Source organism: Cherax quadricarinatus, chromosome 9, assembly GCF_038502225.1.
Source record: "Cherax quadricarinatus isolate ZL_2023a chromosome 9, ASM3850222v1, whole genome shotgun sequence".
NCBI classification, from domain to species: Eukaryota; Metazoa; Arthropoda; class Malacostraca; order Decapoda; family Parastacidae; genus Cherax; species Cherax quadricarinatus.
The window spans coordinates 1,231-21,511 of NC_091300.1; the positions used below are offsets into that span (position 1 = coordinate 1,231).

General features: G+C 41.2%; 1 protein-coding gene across 1 annotated transcript; it reads right to left on the reverse strand.

Annotated features, from left to right (window-relative positions):
• Positions 1 to 892: 892 nt before the first annotated feature.
• LOC138852483 (uncharacterized) lies at positions 893 to 18,198 on the reverse strand. The gene is made up of 4 exons (XM_070083466.1): positions 18,046 to 18,198; positions 8,267 to 8,310; positions 2,554 to 2,710; positions 893 to 2,014 (listed from the first exon to the last, which is right to left on the reverse strand). Exons 1-4 carry the CDS (start codon positions 18,088 to 18,090, stop codon positions 1,142 to 1,144), a joined length of 1,119 nt encoding a protein of 372 aa, XP_069939567.1. The 5' UTR covers positions 18,091 to 18,198; the 3' UTR covers positions 893 to 1,141.
• Positions 18,199 to 20,281: the final 2,083 nt, after the last annotated feature.

Sequence of the window (20,281 nt, forward strand, 5' to 3'; positions counted from 1 at the left end):
CCGAGATTGCAGACTCAAGGCACAAGCTATCCTCAACAAACCGCCCATGGAACAGCCCCCTAAGCAGTTCATAGTACTCCCATGTGGTGATGTTGCCACGAATACTCGCCGGGCACTTGCTATGAGTAACATCAACGTTTCCACCATAAACACATCATCTATCAAAGACCTCACTACGAAACGCAGCCCCACACCTCTAACTTCTACAGCAGGCGTCTACACTATCCCCTGTGGGTTCTGTCCCAAGAAATATGTAGGCGAGACAGGCAGAGATCTTGCAGTCCGCCTGAATGAGCATCGAAATGCCTCTAACAGAGACGATGTAAGGTACGCCTGTGTCCTCCACAGAGACTCCACGGGGCATTTGATGAACTGGAATGAGGCACAACTCGTTCTCACCGAACCAGACCTCAGACGCCGACGGTGCCTAGAAGCCTCACTAATCGCCGTCACCGACACTATAGAACGCAACACTGGAAACTACAAAATTTCAAAAACATTGGCATACATGATACTTAAGCACCACCAACCCAACAACACAGGAGTCACATGATTTCATCGTCTACCCGTCCTCATCCAGAGGTTGTTTTGATAAGGACCTGCCTCGCATGGGCCAGTAGGCCTTCTACAGTGTTCCTCCATTCTTATGTTCTTATGACATTCCTCAGGTCACGTGCGTCACATCTCACTCTCCGCCTATATATATAATGTCTTTCTACCTCTGTATGTTAGAAGTGATCAAGGTCCCAGGACCGAAACGTTTTCTAATAAATATGTTATAGTGTTTGCTTACGTGTCTTTCTAAACCAACTTGTCGGTATTTATTACCAAGGTTTATACCATTCTCCTAATTAAATGCTCTAAGAGTTGTATTTATCTTTAGTCCCAGGATTGTCAGTAATGTGGGGTGTATATAAAATAGGTATATATAAAATAGGTGTATATAAAATAGGTCAGGGACACTAGGTAGACCTCAAGGTGCGTAAAACAATTTTTGCACGAGGTGATTGTGATATATTTCAGCCAACAATGAATAAATAGACAACAAAGAACTACAATTCTACATAACAAAAACGAACGTTCTGCTAGGAGTGAGTGAAGGTCAGGTCATGAAGGCATTAGACTGGTCTTTGTCCAGGTCTTATTCATGCTGGTGAGTGGTTGGTTGGTCAGTGGTATCATCGGGCTCTTCAGTGGTGCTGGGACACTGACTCCTATCCACACTGCACTTGTTGGCAACAGCAGGGACACACGGGTTTAAGCTATTGCCCTCTAGCACACAATGACCGTAAGAATTTCTCGCTGATTGGTCCCACTCGTAGCCCTCTGGACACTCGTGTAGAGCCTGGCGGAAATCTGATGCCTCACTTGTGTCTTTCACACACTCGTAGTATCGTTGGCAGTTGAGAGGGTCGGCAAAGCGACCTTCTTCCTCGCATTTAAAATTTCCGTTGCCCCAGGTGCATGGGTCCTCACAGCTACCAGCTGCCTCGTTATACATTAAATGCTTATGAGTCTCATTGTTACACGAGAAGGGTTTCTGTACCCAGCCGTCAATTGTGGGAATGCAGTTGTAGAACTGGGAGCAGTTTCTGGAATTTGCAAAGACACCAATGCTGGTGCACTCCGGTAGACCGTTGTAATGTATACACTGGTTCATTGTGGAATCGAAAACATGGTCATCAGGGCACTGGAAGATTTGTGGGTCCGAACCTGTGGCCTCGCAGAATAAGAAGCGAGCTTCATTGTAAGAATCTTCCTTGAACTGGTTGGGTGCATCGCAAGAACAATCTGAAGGTTGGTTAGGGTAGCACACACCACCTCCAAAATGGTCATTATCGATATTACACAAGTCGCCAGAACCGCAAGTCTCTGGATATGCTGTACCGTTGACACAGAGGACTAGTGTCTTGCAGTCGGCACACATGAAGTCACTTGTGGAGTTTTCACAAACATAGTCCAACTTGGGATCGTTGGCGAGAGCTCTGGCGGCACGAGGCTTACATCCATCAACCTGTGGAAAGAACCACCATCACTCATTCTCACTACCCAACACTGTTCCACCTGTGGTAGGAACCACTATCACACACCCTGACTACACATGACATGCTTCCTCTGCCACCTGTGGAACGAATCACAAACATTTACCCTGACGACACATCACATGCAGCCTTGTCCTTGTACAAAACATCTTCACTCATCCTGACTACACAACACATGCAGCCTCGTCCGTCTGTGGTAGAAACTGCAATTATTCTCCCTGACCTCACATGACATACAACCTTCAGGTTTCTTAATTCACGTATTATGAATGAAAGAAGAAAATGTAATGCATTCGTCCCATGCAATATAACTTTGTGAGCAACTCATCTAATAGAATCTGACACTTTAAATGTTCACTAGTTTACAAATTAACACCGCGAGTTACATTTACTTCCAGGTCCACACCCTGAGCCACATTCACAAGCTGACACACTAAGCCGCCACACTCCTCTACAAGCGCACACCATAAGCCAAACTCACCTACGAACTCACTCTCTGAGCCATACTTACTTTATTCAAGGTGACACACTTCCTGAGGGTGGGATGGTAGGCGCGGCCCCTGCAGGATCCTTCACGAGCCCTCAATCCTTCTCCGTCAGGTAGACAATCCACGAAGCCTCCGCAGTCACTGGGATGTGGGAACCTTCCTTCTGACACGCAACGCATGCTAGGGGCGAGCCTCAGTTAGTAATGGACAAGTTTATTGGTCTTATAGCTTATCGACTTCACGAGGGTCATTAAGGCTGCATGCCACCTATACACCTCCAGTCAATTATACTTTAATCCCTAATTTTGGGAATAAGGCTGATGCATGCAGGGGATGAGATGAAAAGCTGTAAGCCTTCTTCCTGAAAGCTGGCTGCCTTGGATCAAACGTGTAGCGCATGCTACACGCCAAGGTATTGTCCAGTGTGGATAGATTGGTAAAGCACTGCGTACCTTGTCCTAAGGTTCGTAGGTTCGAGTCTCCTTCAGCCAGAGATCAGTGTTTGTGTATATTTCGCATGTTCTCGCGAATTCCTTGTATATATATATATATATATATATCTATATATATATATATATATATTTATATATATATATATATATATATATATATATATATATATATAATATTTTATTAACACACTGGCCGATTCCCACCAAGGCAGGGTGGCCCGAAAAAGAAAAACTTTCACCATCATTCACTCCATCACTGTCTTGCCAGAAGGGTGCTTTACACTACAGTTTTTAAACTGCAACATTATACATTATAATATATATATATATATATTATACACCTATATATATATATATATATATATATATATATATATATATATATATATATATATATATATATATATATATATATATATATATATATATATATTATACACCAGTAAACAGGTGAATTTAAAATATACAAAACAACCACTGTGAAAGAGTAGTGAAATTCCAAGCGCTTTCGTGACTACTCGCATTGACAATGTGAGTAGTCACGAAAGCGCTTGGAATTTCACTACTCTTTCAAGTATTCGTGCACAGGCAGCCATGATGCTTCAACCAAACCAGCTTGGCTTTGGGGTCTCTCAAGGAAGTGAAGCAGCGGTTCATGCAACAAGGGCATATATCAACAACCTGCCTGAGGACAATGCAGTGGTAAAATTAGATTTCAAGAATGCGTTCAATCTCCTGAAAAGAGACGTGGTATTAGCAGCAGTACAAGAACATTTCCCTGGTCTCTTCCCTTTTGTTTCAGCTGGGTATAGCAAGGAATCAATGCTTCTCTTTGGAGAGCATGAAATCACATCATCGGAGGGTGTCCAACAAGGAGATCCTCTTGCACCATTTCTCTTCTGTATAGCAGTTAGGGAAATCACAGTCAGACTGACCAGCGAGCTAAACATCTGGTTCCTAGATGATGGCACACTAGCAGGTACAAAGGAGTCCCTCCTACATGACCTTACACAGGTAATGACACGGGGACAGGAAATGGGTCTCATCCTGAATCCATCCAAATGTGAAATCATCTCAGTCAGTCAACAAGTGATAAATGCAGTGAGATCAAAACTACCAGGAGCAGCAGTCATTGCCCCCACAAATAGTGTCTTGCTAGGAGCACCTCTGGGAAGCAATGCCATTGACACAATTCTCAGGAAGAAATTGGAAGAGTTAAGGAGAATGGAACAATGAATAGGCAATCTGGACACCCACGATGCCTTGTGCCTTCTCACAAAGTGCTTGAGTCTGCCCAGGTTGACATATTTCCTAAGATGTGCACCTTCATATGATAACCCTATACTGCACGAATATGACAGTATTCTGAGGCAGATTTTTACGAAAGTACTTAACCTTACTCTAGAAGACGGGCAGTGGAACCAAGCTACACTTCCAGTCAGACTAGGAGGCATTGGTGTCCGCAAGTCATCACAGATTGCGTTACCTGCTTTTCTGTCCTCGTGTATTGCATCCAGAGAGCTTGTAGCAGCGATTCTCCCTGAACATCTTAGGGACAAGATTGGAGTCCAGGACCAAAAATTCATTGACGGAGCAATGATCTGGGATAATCTAACGGGCTCTGAAACCAGACCTGCTCCCCCCAACAACTACAAACAATCGCACTGGGATGGTCCAATAGTGGAAAATATAGCCTCAACAATGCTTCAGAGTGTGTCAGGGAAGGATAGAGCCCGCCTCCTGGCAGTGAGAGCCCCTCATGCTGGGGACTTTCTGTTGGCTGTTCCCAACTCCAGCCTTGGCACACGCCTCGACCCACAGACCATCCGCATCGGTGTTGCCCTTCGACTTGCCGCCCCTATTCTCGCCGAACACAGGTGTATTTGTGGCAGTGAAGCAGCAGACCGATTCGGGTACCATGGTCTTGTGTGCCGTAAATCCGAGGGAAAGATTGCAAGACATGAGGAGGTTAATAACATTATCAAGAGGAGCCTCACAACAGCTGGATGCCCAGCAGTAAGGGAGCCACCCCAACTATGCAGATCTGATGGCAGCCAGAAGCGTCCAGATGGTATCACCCTTCAAGCCTGGACAGATGGGAAGCAGGTGGTGTGGGACTATACATGTGCATCTACCTTGGCTGATACCTATCTCCAATACACCAGGGAGGAAGGAGGGGCAGCTGCCAGCTTCAGGGAGTCCCAAAAGTCTAGAAAATATGGAGAACTTGCCCATCATTATATGTTTGTTCCCATAGGCTCAGAGACCCTTGGCTCATGGGGAAAGAGTGCATCTAAATTCCTTAAGGAGCTGGGAAAAAGACTCATCAGGGTAACTAGGGATCCCAGGGCAGCTAGTTTTCTGTTCCAGCGGCTCAGTGCGGCTGTTCAAAGGGGTAATGCCTGCTGCATTTTGGGCACACGCCCCAGCTCTGAGGAGCTGGATGAGATTTTCGCCTTATAATCGGTGATACACACGTAACAACATGTACCGTATATGCCACCTTTATATCAACAATGTATCTCTTAAATCTTCTGTACCATATTATGTAATAAAATATTCCTATTGGTAAAAAAAAAATATATTAAAAGATGGGGTGGTAGGGGAAGTGGAATATTCAAACGGCTTCAGGAAGAAATCCAAATATTCTTCCTTGAAGCCTTTTTATCCACTTCTCCGAGGCTATGGGTCCCACAATTTACACCAGAGGTGGACCCCAATATATATATATATATATATATATATATATATATATATATATATATATATATATATATATATATATATATATATATATATATATATATGGAGATGGGAAGATATGAGGAATTGTAAAAATGTTGAGGAAGATAGGGAAGCTGTGATTTCGTGTATAGGGCAAGGAGGAATAACATCTTGTAGGAGTGAGGAAGAGCCAGTTGTGAGTGTGGGGGAAGTTCGTGAGGCAGTAGGTAGAATGAAAGGGGGTAAGGCAGCTGGGATTGATGGGATAAAGATAGAAATGTTAAAAGCAGGTGGGGATATAGTTTTGGAGTGGTTGGTGCAATTATTTAAGAAATGTATGGAAGAGGGTAAGGTACCTAGGGATTGGCAGAGAGCATGCATAGTTCCTTTGTATAAAGGCAAAGGGGACAAAAGAGAGTGCAAAAATTATAGGGGGATAAGTCTGTTGAGTATACCTGGTAAAGTGTATGGTAGAGTTATTATTGAAAGAATTAAGAGTAAGACGGAGAATAGGATAGCAGATGAACAAGGAGGCTTTAGGAAAGGTAGGGGGTGTGTGGACCAGGTGTTTACAGTGAAACATATAAGTGAACAGTATTTAGATAAGGCTAAAGAGGTTTTTGTGGCATTTATGGATTTGGAAAAGGCGTATGACAGGGTGGATAGGGGGGCAATGTGGCAGATGTTGCAGGTGTATGGTGTAGGAGGTAGGTTACTGAAAGCAGTGAAGAGTTTTTACGAGGATAGTGAGGCTCAAGTTAGAGTATGTAGGAAAGAGGGAGATTATTTCCCAGTAAAAGTAGGCCTTAGACAAGGATGTGTGATGTCACCGTGGTTGTTCAATATATTTATAGATGGGGTTGTAAGAGAAGTAAATGCGAGGGTCTTGGCAAGAGGCGTGGAGTTAAAAGATAAAGAATCACACATAAAGTGGGAGTTGTCACAGTTGCTCTTTGCTGATGACACTGTGCTCTTGGGAGATTCTGAAGAGAAGTTGCAGAGGTTGGTGGATGAATTTGGTAGGGTATGTAAAAGAAGAAAATTAAAAGTGAATACAGGAAAGAGTAAGGTTATGAGGATAACAAAAAGATTAGGTGATGAAAGATTGGATATCAGATTGGAGGGAGAGAGTATGGAGGAGGTGAATGTATTCAGATATTTGGGAGTGGACGTGTCAGCGGATGGGTCTATGAAAGATGAGGTGAATCATAGAATTGATGAGGGGAAAAGGGTGAGCGGTGCACTTAGGAGTCTGTGGAGACAAAGAACTTTGTCCTTGGAGGCAAAGAGGGGAATGTATGAGAGTATAGTTTTACCAACGCTCTTATATGGGTGTGAAGCATGGGTGATGAATGTTGCAGCGAGGAGAAGGCTGGAGGCAGTGGAGATGTCATGTCTGAGGGCAATGTGTGGTGTGAATATAATGCAGAGAATTCGTAGTTTGGAAGTTAGGAGGAGGTGCGGGATTACCAAAACTGTTGTCCAGAGGGCTGAGGAAGGGTTGTTGAGGTGGTTCGGACATGTAGAGAGAATGGAGCGAAACAGAATGACTTCAAGAGTGTATCAGTCTGTAGTGGAAGGAAGGCGGGGTAGGGGTCGGCCTAGGAAAGGTTGGAGGGAGGGGGTAAAGGAGGTTTTGTGTGCGAGGGGCTTGGACTTCCAGCAGGCATGCGTGAGCGTGTTTGATAGGAGTGAATGGAGACAAATGGTTTTTAATACTTGACGTGCTGTTGGAGTGTGAGCAAAGTAACATTTATGAAGGGATTCAGGGAAACCGGCAGGCCGGACTTGAGTCCTGGAGATGGGAAGTACAGTGCCTGCACTCTGAAGGAGGGGTGTTAATGTTGCAGTTTAAAAACTGTAGTGTAAAGCACCCTTCTGGCAAGACAGTGATGGAGGAGATTCATAATCTTCGATATATTGTACCAATGTATTCATTTTTGTCTTTTCTGTCAATGTATTCTGTCTATTAATAAAGTTCACTTAGAATATAGATTATAGGAGGTGGTAGGAGAAGAAAATATTCAAACAGCTCCGGGGAGAACCTTGAGTTTTCCCTGAGGTACGCACTTAAAATTGTACTGTTGTGATATTGTAAATTGTACTAATTATAATACTTCTATTTAATTTTTGCTACCTCTCTACTGTAAATCTTATTAATTATAAAATTTTTGGCTACGTCTCTTTTGTAATAATGTAAAATAATGAATAATTAAAATTTACCACTCAATAACCTATGTCTAGTTTTAGTAATATGTAAGCATAAGGATTAGTCTGCCCGAAATGCTCAGGCATGTTAGTGGCTTTCTCTGTGCTTAACAATATTTTATAAGGTGTAAATCACATATTGTATACTATGCAAAGAAATAAAAAAAATGAATTTGAATATAATTAAGTTTTTAACAGAAGCTGTAGAATTCCTTGTGTTCCTTCAGTTAGGTGATAATAATAGCTCAAATATTTGTTGAGTTTATCTACTCAGCTATGATCATATACAGTTATCATAGTCAAGTGAGTTAGCGTGATGCTGGAGGTTACTCGAGATGGAAGAGTGACTGACCTTAGAGGACGTTGCTCCTCTTCCTGTGGCGTCACAACACCCACCTGTAAGGAGCAATATAGTATTGGAATACACTACCAGGCTGAAATATATACTCACTAGATCACACACACATACACGCACAGGAAGCCGAAGGGAAAACCTATGATGAAATAAAACAGGAGGAGATAAAAGCGATTGAAGGTACCATGAAGGCAATAGGCGAGGGCGACATGACCTAGGTGGCAAATTTTCGGAGAACTGGGTGGTTCGCAAGGAGAAGGAAGCGGTCTCTCAAAGTAATTTTCAAGGTAGAATCAACTCGAACCATGATCCTGCAGGTGAAAGCATTGCTGAGGGACAAACTGGAATTCTAGAGTGTGTACCTCGATCGAGACCGAATGCAAGAGGAAAGGAGGATACTGAAAGAGAGTGCCAAAACGAAAGGAGGAATGGGAGGAAGTGATAAAGAAAAGCAGAATAACCCAGACACAGGCAGAACTGCAAACATCCCCCTGAGAAACACCTGCAGAAGGACTCCAACCACGACAACTCCAAAGCAACTGAACCATCTAAACCAACAATCACACACGGATCCCTCTGTCCCCACCCCTCACACCACGAGCCCCAAATCTACAGCAACCCCCTATGGGAACTCTGCCCCCACTGTAACCTCCCGTAGGCCCCCGGCAGGGCTCCTGCTCTCCCAACCCCAATATCTTCCCAGGACCACAGTTTTGGAGCACAAGTTGAAGGTTTGGTACACGAATGCAGATGGAATTACAAACAAATATGAGGAGTGGCATGAAAGAATCAATGAGAAGTCCCCAGACATCATAGCAGTCACAGAAACGAAACTCAGTGAGACAATAACAGATGCAATGGACGAGATTGGCAAAAGAGAATACATAGTAGGTTCACTTCAGTCTGGGGAGCACAAGGTAGTCATTGCAGTGATGTATAATCCACCACAGAACTGAAGGAGGCCAAGAGAGGAATATGAAGAGAGCAACAGAGCAATGGTGGGCACACTTGCTGAGGTGGCAAGAAGAGCTCACTCGAGCAGAGCAAAGTTACTGGTTATGGACGATTTCAATCACAGGGAGATCGATTGGGAAAACCTGGAGCCACACGGGGGTCCCAAAACATGGAGAGCCAAGATGATGGAGAACCTCATGCATCCACATGTTAAGGACACTACCAGAGAGAGAGGGGGGGATGAACCTTGTGTTCACCCAGAGCAGTTCAGACATCGAGGACATCACATATGAGAGGCCCCTAGGAGCTAGTGACCACATGGTTCTGTGCTTTGAATACATAGTAGAGTTACAAGAGGAGAGGGTAACAGGAGTTGAATGGGAAAAGCCAGACTATAAACAGGGGAACCACATAGGTTTGAGGAACTCCTGCAAGAGATTCAGTGAGACAGAGAGCTGGTAGGAAAGTCGGTAAACGAAATGATGGAATACGTAACAACAAAATGCAAGGAGGCAGAGGAAAGGTTTGCTCCCAAGGGCAACAGAAATAATGGGAAGACCAGAACGAGCCCCTGGTTTACCTGATGGAGTAAGGAGGCAAAAACTAATTGCAATAGAGAATGGAAAAAGTACAGAAGGCGAAGAACACAGGAAAATAAGGAGATTAGTCGAAGAGCCAGGAACGAGTATGCACAGGTAAGGAGGGAGGCCCAGCGACAGTATGAAAATAACATAGCATCGAAAGTCAAGTCTGACCCGAAACTGCTGTACAGCCACATTAGGAGGAAGACAACAGTCAAAGACCAGGTGATCAGGCTGAGGAAAGAAGGTGGGGAACTCACAAGAAACGATCACGAGGTATGTGAGGAGCTCAACATGAGATTTAAGGAATATTTACAGTAGAGACAGGAAAGGCTCTGAGAAGACAGCACACAGGGAAACACCAACAGGGAATATACCAATAGGTGCTGGATGACATACAAACAACGGAGGAGGAGGTGCAGAAGCTGCTAAGTGACCTCGATACCTCAAAGGCGAGAGGTCCGGAAAACATCTCCCCGTGGGTCCTTAGAGAAGGAGCAGAGACGCTGTGTGTGCCACTAACCACAATCTTCAATACATCCCTTGAAACTGGGCAACTACCTGAGGTATGGAAGACGGCAAATGTAGTCCCCATTTTTAAGAAAGGAGACAGAAACGAGGCACTAAACTACAGACCAGTGTCTCTGACGTGTATAGTATGCAAAGTCATGGAGAAGATTATCAGGAGGAGAGTGGTGGAGCACCTGGAATGGAACAAGATTATAAACGACAACCAGCACGGATTCATGGAAGGCAAATCCTGTGTCACAAACCTTCTGGAGTTTTATGACAAGGTAACAGAAGTAAGACACGAGAGAGAGGGGTGGGTTGATTGCATTTTCCTGGACTGCAGGAAGGCCTTCGACACAGTTCCTCACAAGAGATTAGTGCAGAAGCTGGAGGATCAGGCGCGTATAACAGGAAGGGCACTGCAATGGATCAGAGAATACCTGACAGGGAGGCAACAACGAGTCATGGTACGTGATGAGGTATCACAGTGGGCGCCTGTGACGAGCGGGGTCCCACAGGGGTCAGTCCTAGGACCAGTGCTATTTTTGATGTATGTGAATGACATGATGGAAGGGATAGACTCTGAACTGTCCCTGTTCGCAGATGATGTGAAGTTAATGAGAAGGATTAAATCGGATGAGGATCAGGCAGGACTATAAAGAGACCTGGACAGGCAGGACATGTGGTCCAGCAACTGGCTTCTCGAATTCAACCCTGCCAAATGCAAAGTCATAAAGATTGGGGAAGGGCAAAGAAGACTGCAGACAGAGTATAGGCTAGGTGGACAAAGGCTGCAAACCTCACTCAAGGAGAAAGATCTTGGGGTGACCATAACACCGAGCACGTCTCCGGAGGCACACATCAACCAGATAACTGCTGCAGCATATGGGCGCCTGGCAAACCTGAGAATAGCGTTCCGATACCTTAGTAAGGAATCGTTCAAGACACTGTACACTGTGTACGTCAGGCCCATACTGGAGTATGCAGCACCAGTTTGGAACCCACACCTGGTCAAGCACGTCAAGAAATTAGAGAAAGTACAAAGGTTTGCAACAAGGCTAGTTCCGGAGCTCAGGGGAATGTCCTACGAAGAAAGGTTGAGGGAAATCGGACTGACGACACTGGAGGACAGGAGGGTCAGGGGAGACATGATAACAACATACAAAATACTGCGTGGAATAGACAAGGTGGACAGAGACAGGATGTTCCAGAGAGGGGACACAGAAACAAGGGGTCACAATTGGAAGCTGAAGACTCAGACGAGTCACAGGGATGTTAGGAAGTACTTCTTCAGTCACAGAGTCGTCAGGAAGTGGAATAGCCTAGCAAGTGATGTAGTGGAGGCAGGAACCATACATAGCTTTAAGACGAGGTATGACAAAGCTCAGGAAGCAGAGAGAGAGAGAGGACCTAGTAGCGATCAGTGAAGAGGCGGGGCCAGGAGCTGAGTCTCGACCCCTGCAACAACAATTATGGTTGGTAATTAGGTTTGATATATATATATATATATAGATATATATATATATATATATATATATATATATATATATATATATATATATATATATATATATATATATGTCGTGCCGAATAGGCAGAACTTGCGATCTTGGCTTAAACAGCAACGCTCATCTTGCCATGTAAGACAAGTGAAAATTTGTGTATGCAATAATTTCGCCAAAATCATTCTGAACCTAACGAAAAAAATATATTTCACTGTGTTTGTTTAGTATTAAATTATTGTAAACAAATCTAAAATATATTTAGTTGGGTTAGGCTAAAAAATAAATTGTTGTTGTTATAATAAAGTTAGGTAAGTTTTCTAAGATTCTTTTGCTGCAAAATTGTAAATTTTTACATTAATGTTAATGAAAAAATATATCTTCAAGCGTATAAGAGAAATTTTTAGAAAAGACTTAATTTTAAATGAGTTCTTGCTAATTGACCAGTTTTATATATTCGACACGACATATATATATATATATATATATATATATATATATATATATATATATATATATATATATATATATATATATATATATATATATATATATATATATATGTCGTGCCGAATAGGTAGAACTTGCAATCTTGGCTTAAATAGCAACGCTCATCTTGCCACATAGGACAAGTGAAAATTTGTGTATGCAATAATTTCGCCAAAATCGTTCTGAACCTTACGAAAAAAATGTATTTGATTGTGATTGTTTAGTACTAAACTGTTGTAAGCGTATTTAAAATATATTTAGTTGGGTTAGGCTAAAATAAACTGTTCTTGTTATAATAAGGTTAGGTAAGTCTTCTAAGATTCTTTTGGTGCAAAATTAAAAATTTTTACATTAACATTAATGAAAAATATATATCTTTAAACGTATAAGAGAAAATTTTAGAAAGGACTTAATTTTAAATGAGTTCTTGCTATATATATACTACACATATATGTATTTTTGTCTTTAAATAAAACATACTTGAAATATAGGGGGTGGTAGGAGAAAATTCTCAAACAGCTTCAGGGAAAACCTTGAGTTTACCCTGAAGCAAGTTTATTCTTTTCTCTGAGGATAAGGGTCCCTAGGACAGTTCTAGAGGTGGTACCTCCCTATATTTTATATATATATATATATATATATATATGTATATATATATATATATATATATATATGTCATGCCGAATATGTAAAACTGGTCAATTAGCAAGAACTCATTTAAAATTAAGTCCTTTCTAAAAATTTCTCTTATACGTTTAAATTATTATTATTATTATTATTATTATTATAATCAAGGGGGAATATGTTAATGTAAAAAATTTTAATTTTGCTCCAAAAGAATCTTAGAAAACTTACCTAACCATATTATAACGAACAATTTATTTTAGCCTAACCCAACTAAATATATTTTAGATTTGTTTACAACATTTTAATACTAAACAAACACAGTGAAATATATTTTTTTCGTTAGGTTCAGAATGATTTTGGCAAAATTATTGCATACACAAATTTTCGCTTGTCCTATATGGCATGTGTGTGTACTCACCTATTTGTGGTTGCAGGGGTCGAGTCATAGCTCCTGGCCTGTGTGTGTGTGTGTGTATGAGTGTGTGCGTGTGTGCGTATGAGTTTGTGTATGAGTGTGTGTGTGTGTTTGTGTGTGTGTGTGTATGAGTTTGTGTATGTGTGTGTGTGTGTACTCACCTAGTTGTACTCACCTAGTTGAGGTTGCGGGGGTCGAGTCCGAGCTCCTGGCCCCGCCTCTTCACTGATCGCTACTAGGTCACTCTCCCCGAGCCGTGAGCTTTATCATACCTCTGCTTAAAGCTATGTATGGATCCTGCCTCCACTACATCGCTTCCCAAACTATTCCACTTACTGACTACTCTGTGGCTGAAGAAATACTTCCTAACATCCCTGTGATTCATCTGTGTCTTTAGCTTCCAACTGTGTCCCCTTGTTACTGTGTCCAAACTCTGGAACATCCTGTCTTTGTGTGTATGAGTGTGTGTGCGTGTGTGCGTATGAGTTTGTGTATGAGTGTGTGTGTGTGTGTATGAGTTTGTGTATGTATGTGTGTGTGTGTGTGTATGAGTTTGTGTATGTATGTGTGTGTGTGTGTGTGTGTGTGTGTGTGTGTATGAGTTTGTGTATGTATGTATGTGTGTGTGTGTGTGTGTGACTCAACAATCAATATTTGCACCAATAACTCACTACCGTTGTGACCGGGTGTGGAAGTGTGAATTGCTCATTACTCTATAATTTGTTCATGATTGTAGCCATGTATAAACGTAAGTAACCATTCTCACAGGATTCATTACCTTTGTAACTTGTGAGTTCATTACCTTGTACCTAGTTCAGCTATCAAAACTTTGGGGGTCCAGTCCCTGGACCAATTACGTACCTCTGTAATCTGTAAATACCTTTGTAATTTGTCATGATTGTGACTAGACTTACCTGGAGTTCATTACCTTTGAAAATTGTGAGTTCATTACCTTTGTAAATTGTGAGTTCATTACCTCTGTAACTTGCTCAGCTATCGAAACTTTGGAGTCCAGTCCCTGGACCAATTATGTACCTCTGTAATCTTTTGACTACCGCCCACAGGATGGGTATGGGGTGCATAATAAACATATTAAACTAAAAAAAAAACTATATGGCAAGATGATCGTTGCTATATAAGCCAAGATCGCAAGTTCGGCCTATTCGGCACGACATATATATATATATATATATATATATATATATATATATATATATATATATATATATATATATATATATAATGTATATATATATATAATGCGAGTAGTCACGAAAGCGCTTGGAATTTCTCTATTCTTTCAGAGTGGTTGTTTTGCATATTTTGAAATCACCTGTTTACTGTGATCTTATTGCATATATATATATATATATATATATATATATATATATATATATATATATATATATATATATATATATATATATACGTATATATAATCAATAACAACACTGCACTAGCCAAGGACTCGAACCCATGCTGCTTTGGCCTGCCTCATGGTGGGCGAAAACACATGACGCCCTTGTCCACTGAACCATATTATCCTTAAGAGTAGGGCATCCAGCGAAACTGAATGCGGTACTTCCTACTCAAGGACACACGATGGTGTGGATGGCTCTATGGTTCAGTGAATAAGGGCGTCATGTGTTTTCGCCCACCATGAAGCAGGCGAAAGCAGCATGGGTTCGAGTCGTTGGCTAGTGCAGTGTTGTTATATATATATATATATATATATATATATATATATATATATATATATATATATATATATATATATATATATATATATATATATATATATATATATATATATATATATATATATATATATATATATATATATATATATATATATATATATACGTCGTGCCGAATAGGCAGAACTTGCGATCTTGGCTTAAATAGCAACGATCATCTTGCCATATAATTTTTTTTAGTTTAATATGTTTATTATGCACCCCATACCCATCCTGTGGGCGGTAGCCAAAAGATTACAGAGGTACATAATTGGTACATAAACAAACACAGTGAAATATATGCGCTAGCCAAGGATTCGAACGCATGTTGTACTGGCCTGCCTCATGGTAAGCGAAAACCACATGACGCTTTAAACCAAAGGACCACCCAACCCCACAAGAATTGTGCAGCCAGCACACAGCTAGCTGTTGGGCCACCATCCGAAGGCATACAGAGGTGTGGGAGCTTCTAAGCTAATTTCATTCTAATCCCTGTTTGGAGGCCCAACAGCTAGCTGTGTGCTGGCTACACCATTCTTGTAGGTTTGGGTGGTCCTGTGGTTCTCGCCTACCATGAGGCAGGCCAGTACAACCTGGGTTCAAATCCTTGGCTAGCGCAGTGTTGTTATTGATATATATATATATATATATATATATATATATATATATATATATATATATATATATATATATATGTATATATATATATATATATATACATATATATACATATATATATATGTGTGTGTGTGTGTGTGTGTGTGTGTGTGTGTGTGTGTGTGTGTGTGTGTGTGTGTGTGTGTCATGCCGAATAGGTAAAACTGGTCAATTAGCAAGAATTCATTTAAAATTAAGTTCTTTCTAAAATTTGCTTTTGTACGTTTAAATATATATATTTTTCCATTTATATTAATGTAAAAAAATAATTTTGTACCAAATGAACCTTAGTAAACTTACCTAACCTTATTATAACGACCGCAATTTAATATAGCCTAATCCATCTAAAAATATTTTAGATAAGTTTACAATAATCTAATAAACAAACACAACGAAATATCAGCAGCTCATAAGACTGCCATCTCCACGAGCCCCTTTGGGGAGTGGCAGATGGCAGACCAGAGGCCTAGCTTCTCCCTACGAGCCCCGTGAGGGCGGGGAATGTGGCTAGGCCTGGGGACAGTTGGTCCCACAGATGAGGGGGTACTTGTACCTCCTCCCATGGGAGACTTAAGTCTCGAGACACTCCCCAGATAGGGAGCCAAGGCCGGGTCACCACTACTTGGAAAAGACCCTGGCCGGGAGAATACCGGTGAATAAAAAAAAAATAATGATTTTTTGTATGTATGTATACTTAATAATTACGAAAATCTGTAATTATAATAATGGCTATACAATATTTTAGTATTATGATCTTAGTGTATCGTTTCTAAGCTTAATCCTTTTAGCTGTGATGGGATATGAGGTTCCCAGCTCTTTTCTATAACCATAGCAATGAACTGGTAACAGTTGGAGGCCATACAAAACTGGAGGGACCTTCACTACCTTCTAAAAATCTACTTGATTGTGAATCTGGTAACTTTGGCAGCTCTCTGCCTCACACAGCATATCAACAAATGAGAACAAACCAATATGCCTTTCATATTTCAGGGCTAAAAGAGTTAAGTGGTAAGCCACCTGCTGTGCATAAGCCTAAAAGGCATACCACATTCAATGCATAAGCTTAAGTGGTAAGTCTCATGCTATAAACAAATGCCTATCAGATCAACTTTTTTATATTGTTTCTGAGGGCACGATCGCATTTATATCGGAGAACAGCCAAAGATTTGAACACACGATTACAGGAGCATAAAAAAGTTTGCAGGGTAGGTAACACAGAATATGTGTGGTACATCAGAACACACATGCACGTCTCATGAACTTTGAACACGTACGTTTGTTGTACCAGAAGAATGACAGTGACAGACGGCCATTCCTAGAATTTGTAGCTATTCACGTCAGAAATACCTGACGTACATTTTAGCGAAGCCTGTCGTAATAAACAGTTTTTGGAACATAGGAAGCATATGTTACATAACCTTGGTGGCCCAGGCCTACACCTAACCTGATCTTTGCCCACCACCTAATGTAACTACCCTTCAGCATTATATACATATTAATGTTATGTATTTTTCCTGTACTTGACCATGTCCTGTACCTGAAATATCTTAATAATGGAAGGACTTCCTTTGCTCAACATGTCTGTTTTAACAACATTACAATACAAGAGAAACCTTAGTGGGAAGACAAGAGGAGGAAGGCAAGAAGTTTTGAGATATAAAAGAACACTGTGACCCGGTAAATCACTTAGCAATCTTAGCAATAAAAACAAATACAAAACAAACAAGAACACCGAAGATATAAACCTAGTAACGAATATATAAACTACTAGCACGAATAAAAAACACAACACAAATAAATACTATAAAGTTAGAGTAACCAGCATTAGTTAAAAAAAAAACAATTTCTCATTATCTAAAGATTCTCCACAAAATTCCTCCAAGGTGTTCAGTAGCTATCGCTATCGCACTCAGCTCACACACTGAGGTCCGGGGATCGATCCCCGGTACGACTGGAAAACATTATGTCGTGTTTCCATAAGACACCTGCTGTCCCTGTTCACCTATCAGTAAAATGAGTACCTGGGTGTTAGTCGACTGGGACAAAATTGACCTAATTTGCCTGAAATGCTCTGCATAACAAGGGGCTTTCTATATAGTAGTATGTCATTGACGTCAGCTATGCCTGTATACCTTGTACATGTACTTGCAGAAATAAAGCTATTATTATTATTATAAGGATCCTACAGGCACCCTGGTAATTAAAAAAAAAAAAACACGACATAAGCAAGAAAGCTGATATCATGAGTAAATAAAGTGTGTTCCTCAGTCAGGTGCACATCACAAGCCAGACAGAAAGGACTTACCAGGAGGACCATGAGAACAGGGGTGAGGAAACACAATGAAGCCATGGTGGTGAGGCAGAGGTCCAGCAGCCACAATATTCCAACACCACGCTGCCCAAGATCTTTTATAGCCGGGACATTCTCACCACAAACCCCCTCATTCCCCACCCCCTCCCTTCCCCAACTTCAGCATCTTCCCCCTTATGCTCACTCAGGGGGTCGTCCTACTTCCCTCCCCGCCAATTCTCACACTCCGCTTCCTGAAGTCCACTTACCCACCCACATCGTCCTAAGCTTTCCCTACCCTCCGCTTCGGGAGTCGATTTCTACTGTTGGAGTTGAGGTAGTATTTGTTCATCGATCTCACTCGATTCAACAGTTGTTAATAATGATGTGTGTGAACGGGAGCATGGCGTCACCTGTGTAAACATATTCACTAACTTGTTCCCACACTATTCGCAAAGTCATCTGTGATAGTTTTATTGGTGAAAGAAAATGGGTTTAAAAATTCTGCCTGAAATGCTTTGTTGGTTTATTGGGTTGTGAAGGCTGCAAGTAACCTATTCACACCCCCGTAACCACATATAGATGAGTACCTATATATATTGTCATGTACATTGTTTGATGGTTGAGATTTAGATTTTGCCACCGAAGTGGCTAGTTGGTTTGTTAATGGGGTTTGAAGAAAACTGACTACAAAGTCATTAAGGCTTACATATAACCTACACATCACCAGTCAAGAATATTTTAATTATTAAAATAGAGATTAAAATATACTCTTAGTGTGGTACACTAAGAAACATACATGTTCTTGTCGTTGATTAAGAACTTTAAAAATTGGTTATATCCAAATGTTTGCGCGATTTATCCAAATGTTTTTGGGGATTTATCCAAATGTTTGCGAGGTTTTCCGTGTCCATTCTATTAAAATACATATAATAAGTCACAACGCATTGTAATCTATAACATTCAACATACAAGGCTAAAATTATTGTTACCTATAACATCCATTATCCAGGATGGTTCTTCTGTCATATTTTATTACAGAAGGAAGTTTCCTTCCAGCAGCGCTGGCGTTTCCAGAGTTACTGGAAATGTAGAAATGCAACCTTAAAAATGCTCGTCACTATTCAGACTGGTTCATGAAGCCCTGATCCCCCTCGAGGCCTGATCATGAACCGGGCCGTGGGGGAGTTGACACTGGAACACCCTCTAGGTATGGGGTGTATCGGCCATTTCCCACTTATGTCTTTATATTGAAATACGTGAAGATGGGGTAGCTATCGGCCTCTGGGAAAGACAGTAGTCTTACCCAGAGTTCCGAATCTGCACACAGGAATCACTCCCTACGAAAGTAAAAGACTGGGCAGGCGGTGCTAAATACCCCCAATGAAAAGGGGGCCATTGGTACTTTGAGAGAAAACACCATAAGTGTTCGGGACCCAAGACTGTTCAACAGCCTCCCACCATGCATAAACGGAATTACCAATAGGCCCCTGGCTGCCTTCAAGAGGGAGCTGGACAGATACTTAAAGTTAGTGCCGAATCAGCCTGGCTATGGTTTGTACGTTGGACTACGTGCAGCCAGCAGTAACAGCGTGGTTGATCAGGCCCTGATCCACTGGGAGGCCTTGTCGTGAACCGGGCCGCGGGAGCGTTGATCCCCGGAATACCCTCCAGGTAGACCCCAGGTTGGTCACGGCAGCAGAAACCACAGTCGTACCCTGTGCTGGACTCACTGATCTGAGCGGAAATCAGGTCAGTTTAGGGCCAGACTTATCGTAATAAGGTTCGTGTTATTTTCACGTATTTTTTTTACCTGCTCTTTGTTTGAAATACGAAAGCTTTAATAAAAGTGCTTTTATAATTATTGGTTTGTGCTTTGCTTCACTAATTGGCTTACAGTTTGCTGAGAATAATAAGGTGAACATAGAGATGTAAATATGTCATGCCTGCCACGTGCTTGATACAACTCTACTGTGTACTGATTTCATATCTATTTTTCTACTTTATGCAGTTTTTTTTTTTTTAGAAAATAATTTAATCTAAATTTTAGACATGTGTTTTAAATGATTAATTCTCATTTGATTGTATGTACTATTAATTACGAAATACGAGCGATGTCTTTTGAAAATTAACTTGGTGGGTTTAAAGTCTATTGAATTGACGCAGGTTATCAAGATAACAGGTAACCTGTACTTTTACTTACAGGATGTTTTAAAATTCAGAAATGTTGTACGTACCTGGCTGTGGTTCG

Excerpts from the sequence above, each read along its gene's own strand:
- LOC138852483 (XM_070083466.1), bottom strand. The coding sequence starts at position 18,090 with ATGGCTTCATTGTGTTTCCTCACCCCTGTTCTCATGGTCCTCCTG. Across the intron at positions 8,311-18,045 it reads CTGTTCTCATGGTCCTCCTG|GTGGGTGTTGTGACGCCACA; the intron begins GTAAGTCCTTTC and ends TGCTCCTTACAG. Across the intron at positions 2,711-8,266 it reads GAGGAGCAACGTCCTCTAAG|CATGCGTTGCGTGTCAGAAG; the intron begins GTCAGTCACTCT and ends GCTCGCCCCTAG.